Below are 10,635 nucleotides of genomic sequence, written 5' to 3'. Positions count from 1 at the left end.
GATGCAATGTTAAATTGGATCAAAAAGCTTCAACTCTGGTCCTAAAGGAAAATTCCCCTGCTGAAGTCCATATCCGTCAATTCACGGAGCTCGTAAAATGTGAGAGTTGGAAGAGGAGGGCAGCCTCGAAGGCCACGTGGCACGTTGCTCAGGAGGACAAGCAGAGGTAAGAAGAAACCTAGATCCCCAGCTTGTGAGTAAAGTTAGCAGAGAGATTTCAGGCAACTCACCGGAGCGTCTCTATTCTAGCAGACTCCATGATGATGGAAAAGCTGATCCACACCAGCAATGTCACCGAGTTCATCCTCCTGGGATTGTCCTCAAGGCCCGAGGACCAGAAGCCACTCTTTGTCCTCTTCCTCGTCATGTACCTAGTCACCGTCGTAGGGAATCTGCTGATCATACTGGCCATCCGCGCCGACCCCCAGCTTCAGACCCCCATGTATATCTTCCTGAGTTACCTGTCCTTCACGGACATCTGCTTCACCACAACCATCGTTCCAAAGATGCTGGCGAACTTCTGGTCTGAGAAGAAGACCATCTCCTATGCGGGGTGTCTGACACAGATGTATTTTCTCTATGCTTTGGGCAACACGGATAGCTGCATCTTGGCAGCCATGGCCTATGACCGTTACGTGGCCATCTGTGACCCTTTCCACTACATCACCACCATGAGCCACTGCCGCTGTGCCTCGCTGCTCATCTGTTCCTGTTCCCTCTCGCACCTCCATTCCCTCCTGCACATTCTCCTGCTGAAGCTGCTCACCTTCTGTGACTCCAACGTTATCCACCACTTTCTCTGTGACATCAATCCTTTGCTGAAGCTCTCCTGCACCTCCACGTTTTTCAATGAAATGGTGATAAAGACCGAAGGACTGGTTGTTTTGGTGACCCCCTTTTTATGCATTTCTTTCTCGTATATCCGAATCCTCGTCGCGGTGATCAAGATGCCCTCGGCTGCAGGGAAATACAAAGCATTTTCTACCTGTGGCTCTCACATCACAGTGGTAACCCTCTTCTATGGAAGCATCTTCTATGTCTATTTACAGCCCCTGTCCAGCTACACTGTCAAGGACCGAGTGGCCACCATCGTCTACACAGTGTTGTCCTCCATGTTAAACCCTTTCATCTACAGCCTGAGAAACAAAGACCTGAAACAGGGCCTGAGGAAGCTGATGGGCAGAAGGAAATTCTAGCCAGTTCACTCATGACAACCCCTGGAGTGCGATCTGCTACACTTGGGCCTGGTTTGCTACTGGTGTTTGTGTCCATGTCAACTTGTTGGAGATGAAAAATGTTTCAGTTACAGGAAGCAAGACTTTCATGGGCATGTCCAAGCATTTTCATGGCCCAGAAATTGACTCTGCGTCTGCTAAAATGTCATTAGTCTTCCTCCCTCATCCTCCTCTTATCTTCTCTTCCAAATACTGTTTTAAACTAATCCTTTCCCCACAAATATTTCCTGAACAAATTTCTCCGTGTTTATTAAGACAGTCTCCAAAATTCTTCACATTTAACAATTGCTCAACTTGTAGCTACTTGAAGGAGGCAAAAATGGCAGGAAAGCGAAAAGAAAAATAAGAAATTAAAAGAAGAAGAGAGAGAGAGAGTTAGTCTTTCCCAGAACCCTAGAAATGACCCAGGCTTCTCTTTCCTGTCAACTTGGACAGAACCATGTTTCTTCTTCCTCTGTATCACTTGATGCATTTTGTTCTAGGCCTTGTAGCAAGAAATAGTTCAACCGTGAACTCCAATAAGCTAACTGACTTGGGATTCAGCTTCAGCTCTCCAGGTGGCTCCTGAGAGGGTTAAGTTTGGATGTCAACTTAGCGGGTCACAATCCTTTGGTTTGGCTGTTGTGTCATCCACCATGATAAAATATCATGTAATCGTTTCCATTAAATCTGCTGTGAGCTGCCAATCAGTTGAAAAGGTATTTCCTTTGGGGGTGTGGCTTGTATCAAACATACATGTGGATGTGCTGTCAAAGCATGCTTGTCTGCCACTCTCTGGATCCTGCATCCAGCCCTTATCATCTGACCGCTCATTGTTGAGATTGTGTGAGTGGCCTCCATATTGGCTACTGATCTGGAGATGGATTAGCCTTGGCTCACCTTTCAATCAGGGGTTTGCTAACCCATCCAGTTATGTGATTCAACAGGTGTTTCTAACCTGACTTCTAACCTAGGACTTGACTTTCCAGCCTCTACAACTGGATGTCTCTACAACTGGATAAGCCATTTCTCTCTTCGCCCCTCTCCCCCCTCTCCGTCTCTCTCTCTCTCTCTCTCTCTCTCTCTCTCTCTCTCTCTCTCTCTCTCTCTCTCTCTCTCTCTCACCAGCTTCTCAGTCAATCCCCAAACTTTGTTTCTCTAGAGAAACAAAACTAGGACACTAATAATTTTATATATATTTATATAGATAGGTAATATAAGAAATAAACAATCTATAAAGCAGTACAAATGGCTCGGTGCAACTCACTCCCATGAGACAGTTGTGAGACACTGGCAGTCCTTCAAGTCTTGAGGGCCGCAGGGTAGTCCTCTGTAGAGCAATTCCGGCTATCCGGGCACAGGCAGCAAACAGCAAGGCAAGTCACCAACAATCAGCCAGATGACAGGGTCCGACAATCCCCTTCACAGGCCCACACCTCTTGAATGAAAGGGAGGCCAGGTCCCATTACGAAAGAATACCACTATACTGCCAAATTTTTACCCTGTTAATCTTTCTCACAGCCTTCTCCAAAGGAATTTGTGGCCTTTTATGAAAGTAACTTTTCATTGATAGAAGAGAAATAATTGGACTTTTAAAAAAATATTGTGAACAGGCTCTGAATTTACTCATTCCAAGAGATCCAACATATCACTTGGCTCACCAGTTAGAGTAGGGTCATATGGAAGTCAGGCAAAATGAATGGAGACGTAACTCAGGTCCATCTCACAACAGGTCCCATGGGTCCCTGAACCCATCCTGCAGTGACTTCCCCAGTTGCAGAATGCCCTATTGGAAAACTCATCAACTGGCAGAATCCCCACGTGACATGTTGCTATAATGGTAGAAAAAGACAAAGGGAAGCCATTAGAACTGCACCTAGCTAGGGAATAGTAAATCAAAGGCATTCTTGGAGGGATTGCAGAAATCAGTGCCACCAGCAAGAACGTGACGGATGCAAGGGTGGTGATTCCCACCACAGCCCCCTGCCCCAATTTAACTCATCTGTTTGACCCGTGCGGAAAATAGATTTTGGAGAAGGTCAATGGACTGTTTTAAATTTAACTAGTCGATGACAATTGCCAGTACTGTGCCAGATGTGGTTTCCTTGCTTGAGAAAATGAATACATTTCCTTGAATGTGGTCTGAAGCCATTGTGCCAGCCAATGCCATTAGCATGCCTACTGACCTATGTATCATGGGTTCAATGACCCCTGCAGCTATGTGAACCAACTAGAGCCTCCAGCCTGACTTCTGACCCACGGTGTGGTAGGCACCTAATCTCGTGTCAACTTGACGATATTGAGAGTGAAGGGGTGGAGTCTAGCCTGTCCATCTGGTCACAGCCTGATGAAGCCTCCTTGTGGGCATGATCTTCTCATGAAGGTTCTAGGAACTTTCTCGATTTCTCCCTGGGAGGCAGCTACTCTCTCACTGTACTTCACCTTCCTGTTGACAAGCCACTTGGAGCTATGCTGATGGAAGGCAGAACCCTGAAGTTGCGTCCATAGCCATTGGATCCACAAGATTTTTCACCCACCAGCCTGTGATCTTCCTATATTTTGCATCATTGCATGTGACTGCATGCGTCTGAAAAGTGATTTAAGCATTAGTATCAGACTTAGGGGCTAATGTGGAAACTATGGACTTGAGCTGGTCTGCGCTGGGATGTTTTCTTAATATGCCATTATCTTTGATATAAAGCTCTCGCTAAAACATATATGAATGTCCCTGGATTTGTTTCTCTAGTCAACCCAAGCTAACACACACGGGCTTGGGATCTGCCAGCCTCTACAACCATGTGAGCTAATCCTAAAATAAATCTACCTCTACACTTATTTTGTTTCTGTGGAGAACTCAGGATGATGTAGTGAGCTAAGCATTGGGCTGTTACCCAAGAGGTCAACAGTTTGAAGCCACCAGCTGCTCTGTGGGAGCAAGATGAGGCTTTCTACTCCCCTGGAGAGTTATAGTCTCAGAAACCCATGGAGCAGGTCCACCCTGTTCTGAGTTGGAACTGATTCAGTGGTAGTGAGTTTGGTGTTTGGAGAGAACCTAGCTTAAAACCATCTGTGTATCTCTGCTTTAGTCATCTAATATTTGGTCCTCATGGGCGCATGTTCACTTCTCCAGAACCTCCTTTTAGAAACAATATTCTATGAAGATGCCCCTGCTCTGTCTATAATAATCTCTCAGCACAGTTTTCCAAGTAATATTTGTTTTATAGACTTACATTTATATTTTGTTCCTAAAGTCGGGTGGTTAGACTTCTAAGGCAAACACTACTTGAAAAGGAATAACTTCTGGTTCAGAACTGTGAAGAGAAATCACTAGGTAGCAGAGCCACCTAGAGACTAAGTAAATTTTTCTAGGAAAGAAAACATGATAAGTACCGAAGACAAGGGTTTTTTTGACCATGTATTAGCTTGGTTATTGACTGTTTGTCATTTAACTATGTTTTCACAATGATGTCTGCATCTCCTTAGTTTTTCTTTCTGAAAATGTTTTTTTATATATTAGTGGTGACATCACTTTCCGACTTTCCTTTAGTTCTTTGTCTATGGTTTCCTTTAGCTCTTTGAGCCTATTTAAGCCGATTTAACATTTTTGTCTCATAAATCCAATGCCTGTGCTTTCTGGGAAACAGTCTGTGTTAGCGTCCTTTTTCCTGGGAATGGACCTTTCTTTCTTTCTTGCAAGTCTCATGAGTTTGGGTGGGGAAATGGATATTTCAAATATTACCATTTGCTGACTCTGGAAATCAGATTCTTACTCCTCCGCATGGCTTGTTGTTTCTTGCTGTGGATTATGGCTATTTGTCTGTCCAGTGACTTGTCAATTATTTTTTAAAAGCTGTATTCTTTGTTCTGTTTGGTCTCTAGTTCCCTGTGCCTTCACAGGTGTGGTCAGCTACTGGTTTAGCAGAAACATTTAAATGCATGGAGCCAAAAGAAAAGAACTACTCTTCAAGCCTTTGAAGATTGGCCCTTTGTAGGGGCAACCCTTTAGCACATTTCCAGTCCATCTACAACTCCGCCCTCATCTCCAGTTCCTGCTTATGCTGAACCTAAAAATCAATCAGAGAGGAAAGCGTACAATCTTCTTAAATCTTTTTGGAGTAGATGTTTTTCTCTGGATATACATAGGGCTTTCTAGAATCTCTGTTGTCTGCTGAAGCCTTTCAAAGTCCATATTCCCCAAGGGAATTCTCTTTCAAGATGTTTCCTCCCAGGATTTGGCCACATCAATTGTTTAACCAGTTGTCATCTTTGCATCAGGTGGCAAAGACGTGCTCATCTGCCTTGCTTTTGTTTTCAAGAACACTCTCCACGTTGTCACTTTTCCACTCTGGGAAACTTTAAATTTAAGTGAAAGAAAGAAGGCTGTTTGCATCCATCTTTCACAGAACTCTCCGAGAGGTCAAAAGAAACACAATTCTTGAGGATGAAGGCTCCCTCAGCTCCCTCTGGAACCGTGGACTCCCATTAGGGACACAGATTGACATCCTCAAGAAGGTGACTGCATGAGGGCAGGGAGTGGAACAAGACTTAAAACACCACGTAGCTCTCCTACTGCCACCTTCCTCTTTGAGTCACCGTTTTCAGAATCTGGCATTTCTTTATTTGCTACAACCCTCAGAGTCCAAGGTTCCACTCTTATCAAGAGACTCAGAGCTGCTTGTGATAGTTGTGCCGTTTATATGACATGTGAAAACACCACGTTGGTGAATTCTGTGGTATATATATTACCACATTATTTTTTCCAAGGAAACATATAAAACCAAGTTAAGTGTACAGTTGCCATATGACCAAACAGTTCCACCTTTACATATGTACTCCAGAGACTTGACATTAAAGATTGATACTTGTATGCCAATCCTCGGTGCAACCTTATTTGCTGTAACTCAAATGTGGAAACAATGCCCATCAAAGATGAATGGATAATCAAATTTTATTATATGCATTTCATGAAATTTTATTCAGCCATAATGAAAAATAAAGTCCTGGTGTGTGTATAATATGGATGACCATTAAAAACATGCAGAGTGAAGTAACTCAGACACAAAAGGATAAATATTGTCTGATCCCACTTATGAAACATTGAGACTAAGCAACTGAATAGAAGCACATGTATAAGTGGAAGGAGTTGAAGAAGTTTTGGTGGCACTATGGGCTCAGCAGTTCAAACCTGCTAGCTACTCCATAAAGGAAAGATGAGACTGTCTATTCCCAAAAAGATTTAGACTTGGAAACCTTCTATAGGATAGCTAGGAGTCGAGATAGACTTCATGGCAATGGCTTTGCTTTGCTTTGCTTTGCTTAATTGACCAGGAGTTTGAGAGAAAGGCAATGGGGAGTTATTGCTATAGGGGCACTGGGTTTCTGTTTGGCTGTGTTGGGTGCCATTGAGTCTGTTCCAGCACATAATGACCTTATGTACAACATAACAAAACCCTGCCTGCTCCTGCATTATCCTCACAATTGTTGTCTTTGAGGTTATTGTTGCTGTCACTGTCAATCCATCTCCTGAGTGTCTTCCTCTTCTTCCTGACCCTCTCCTTCACCACACAGGATGCCCTTCTCCAGGGACTTGTCCCTGATAGTGTGTCCAAAGTATGTCAGACAGCGTCTCACCACCCTTGCTTCTGAAGTGCATCCTGACTGCTCTTCCTCCAAGACCAGTTTGTTCTTCCGGCCGTCCACAGGATTGTCACTTCTCTTCACTGACGTTCTAGTTCAACTGGATTCTTTCGTAGTTCATTGGAGTTTTCTGCGGTCTTCCTTATTTGCGATCCAGCTTCCACATGCAAATGAGGAGATTGAAAATGCCATGGCTTAGGTCACACGCATCTTAGGACTCAGAGTGACATCTTTGTTCTTTAGTTGTGCAGATTTGTCCAGGGAAATACACTGCTTCTGTGACTGCTACTTCCATGAATGTAGATGGTGGTCCAAGTAAAATGAACTCCCTGACAACATCCAAGGAGTTTATGTTTGAAGTGATGTAAACATTTTGGAAATGGATAGTAATGGCGGTCGCACAGTAACATGTGTGTAATTGTGATAGGGAGGATTATTGTACCAACCTGGCCAATAAACACAGGTGGGCTTAATAAGGTTGCAGTTTAACTGAAAGGCAAAGAGATAAGTGGCCTGGTGAGCCTCACCTTTCTGTCTTTTGTTCTCTGATGACTGGATCTATATATATACATAAGTGTCCTGGTTTTGTTTCTCTAGAGAACCCTGTCTAACACAGTAATTAATGTCACTGAATGATACATTTCAAAATGATTAAAATGACAAACTTTTGTGTATATGTATATGTGTGTGTGTGTGACTACAATATTTTTTAATTAAAAATGCAAAGCCCTGTGTGAGATACAGGCTGGGCAGATATTGGTGATCCCTACAAATAGATGTAGTTTTGAGAGAGGTTATTTCTGCATGTGAATATATATACGCATCCATGAACATGGTGGATCATACAGGGGTCAGAGTGAGGAAAACTTCTTGGGCATATCCAAACACCTTGAGGTAATGAGACATGGGAAGCTCAGGACCATCGTCTTAAGGTCAAATGGCATAGCAGAATTCACAAAGAAAATGCCCTACAATCCTACTTGGGTGAGTAATGTCTAGAATCATGAACAGCCATCTAGGTTCAAATACTGGTCTCTCCCGATCTGGAGGAAAGAAAATGGAAGACATACAGAAACAATTAGTTCCATGAACTAATGAACCACATGAACACCAGCCTCCATGACCCCAAGACTAGAAGAACAAGATGGTGCCTGGCTACCCCTACCAACTGCTCTGAAAAGCATCACATTGGAAAATTCTAGATGAGGGGTGTGGGTCCGGTCAGAAATTTGGTACAAAATTCAAACCCATAGAAAAAGACCAGGCTTACTGGTCAGATAGAAATTGATGGGAACCCAAGGGCAGTGACCATTGTCGCCTTTCCAGTCTGGAACTGAACTCATTCCCATGTCTCAATTTTCAGCCAAATAATACACAGGTCTAGAAAAGGAACCATGCTAGAGAGGGTCCCACTCCTTAAAATAATCCGCAATTTGAGACCAACAGAGCAGCATTTACCCAAAGACAAAATTCAGAAGAAATAGAAATGGGGTAGGGGGGACTTCAGGAAGCAAGTGGGATAAAGTGCAATCAATAACATGAAAAGGTGTGTATGAGTTGCTGAATGGGGAGATTGCTTTCCTCTGTAAACCTTCATCCAATTCTCACTAAACAGTTAAAAGCAAAGACAAACAAAAAAAAAGGCTGAAATCCAGGCTTAAAGCAGTCACCCAGGAGACCCAAGGTCCCTGTTTCAAAGTCACTGAGAGCAAGCCACCATGTTTCAGATCGAGGGCCTTGCACCAAAGCTGGACCAGGAGGAAATGAAACGGAAGATGTGCAAAGACATGAACTTCTCCAGACAGAACTTTCTTATCGACCAGACCATACTCCAAGTCATTTCATTTATCTTAAATAAATTGAATAACATATAAATATTTGGTACCACATGTGAATATGAGCTATGGAGATCCTGGCTCCAGTGTTTTCTCCCATTTGCAAACAAATAGACCCAGAGAGAGAAATGAAACTCTTTGATTGAGTGGACCTAAAAATTCTGCTTGTTAAGAACAAGTTGATGTGCTAACTCACTATTGAAAACTAATTGGGAACTATGGAAAGATGTCCGGTGGTCACAGTACAGTCTTATGCCTCTGATGTGCTGCCTCCCTAAATTCTGTATGATTATAAATAATGTCAAACTTCAGGTTCTAGCCAGTATTAATTATAAGTGTCTGAAATAGGACTATCTTGGCGATTGTTTCTGTTTACATTTTTCTATTTCTGTCCAGAAGGTGGTTATGAAGAGCCCCTTACAATTAGGTATGTTTCATGGAAGTCACCACATAACCACAATGATATTTGAGCACAATGATATTGGAACCATTAGCCTATATTTTTAATAAAACTGTCAAAAACTATCAAAACCCCATGTGTGACTATTCATAGCAGTTTTATTTATAGTAGCCAAACTGGAAACAACCCTAATGTCCATCATCCATAAAACGGATGTTTAAAATTAACCATACAACATGTTACACTTAAGATCTGAATCATTTTATCATAGATAAAATCTACCTCAATTTCAAAAGAAGCTGAATAGCAAAAAGGTGTTGAGAAAAATCTGTTGGGATAACTATACATTTTGATTACATATAGTTAATAATAGATGAGTATTCTTCATGTGAACGTAAGTGTTAAAAGGGAGACACCTTTGGAAATGTGGGGTATTCAGAGGTAGCAATGAGAACATGAGAAAGAATGGTTTCATCTCGCAAACTTTTTCTCTTGTTTTACTGTGAATTCGGTTGTCCTGAGCCCAGGCTCACACTTACATGTCCTGACAGAGAGAGACATTACTGCCCAGAGTTTCAGAACTGTACTGAACTTCTTTGACATGTGTCTGCCCATATTTCTAAAGGAACAGTAGCTGGGGAATGGCTAAGTTAGGATTTACCAATGTCCTCCTTCCCTCCTTCGTGGCCGAGACAGTCCTCTTATCTGTGCCTTTCTAGATCTCCTTCTTCCTGGAAATGGACCAAAGAGAAGTTCTGGTGGACGCAGTCCTGTGGCACACCCAGCGGGCAGTAAAGGCTGACTTGGTGTTTCTGTCCAGAGAAGCTGAATCTGGGCTAAGACAAGTGGTAAGTAGAAACGCTGGGGGAAGCTGGTCAAGAGAAAAGGGTCACATCATGAAAAGTAATTCTGGGAAAGGCAGTCCTCTTTGTCTCCCGTACAAAAGAATGTTTTCATTTCCTTCTTCCACGTGTGGGGCTAAATCATAGCCAATACAGGACGGTGCCCTAGGATTTGGTTTCTCTTGAGCAGGATAACTGGATCGAAACCAAACTGTAACAATGACCTGAGACCTTGCCCAGGTGATTTGGAGAGAGGAAAGCCATCGGGGTTCCTTGGTGACTTGCCTGGGTGCAGGTAGGTTGAGATGATTGTTTTAGTCAGATTATGCTGTTATCTTGCTCATGCTGATTCTCTGTACCCCAAAGAGGATACCTCCCTTTGAATTTCACTGGACATACTAGGACTGGCCTTGCTATGTTGTTACAAACTGGGATGATCCGAATTAAAGCCAGAACTTGAGTATGAGGAACACACGTTGTCTTCTGGTCAGTATACTGCTGCCTAGCTTGCATGATTTTAACAGCACCACATGTGAATGTAGATGGAAGACTATACAGGCAGGCATTTGAGGAATCTCAGTGATGTCTTAGACATGAAGATTAGCATGACAAGGTTGCAACATAATGATTTCTGGAACTTTCAAAAAGATTTGTATGGAAAGCCTTCAGGATCCTTGAACTGAGCAGAACCAACTAACTGGCAGACT

The 10,635-nt window shown here is 42.9% G+C and overlaps 1 protein-coding gene across 1 annotated transcript; it reads left to right on the top strand.

The window, feature by feature from the left end:
- Positions 1–245: 245 nt before the first annotated feature.
- Positions 246–1,196, top strand: LOC142457961 (olfactory receptor 1L8-like). Its single transcript, XM_075559042.1, has one exon. The coding sequence runs from the start codon at positions 258–260 to the stop codon at positions 1,194–1,196; it is 939 nt and encodes a 312-aa protein (XP_075415157.1). The 5' UTR covers positions 246–257.
- The last annotated feature ends 9,439 nt before the right edge of the window (positions 1,197–10,635 follow it).

This window comes from Tenrec ecaudatus, chromosome 10 (assembly GCF_050624435.1).
Source record: "Tenrec ecaudatus isolate mTenEca1 chromosome 10, mTenEca1.hap1, whole genome shotgun sequence".
Lineage (NCBI taxonomy): Eukaryota > Metazoa > Chordata > Mammalia > Afrosoricida > Tenrecidae > Tenrec > Tenrec ecaudatus.
The sequence above is the reverse complement of the archived record's forward strand: the minus strand, read 5'-3'. Positions and strand labels throughout refer to the sequence as shown.

Bases quoted from the DNA above. Each gene is read 5' to 3' on its own strand.
- LOC142457961 (XM_075559042.1), top strand. From the start codon at position 258: ATGATGATGGAAAAGCTGATCCACACCAGCAATGTCACCGAGTTCATC.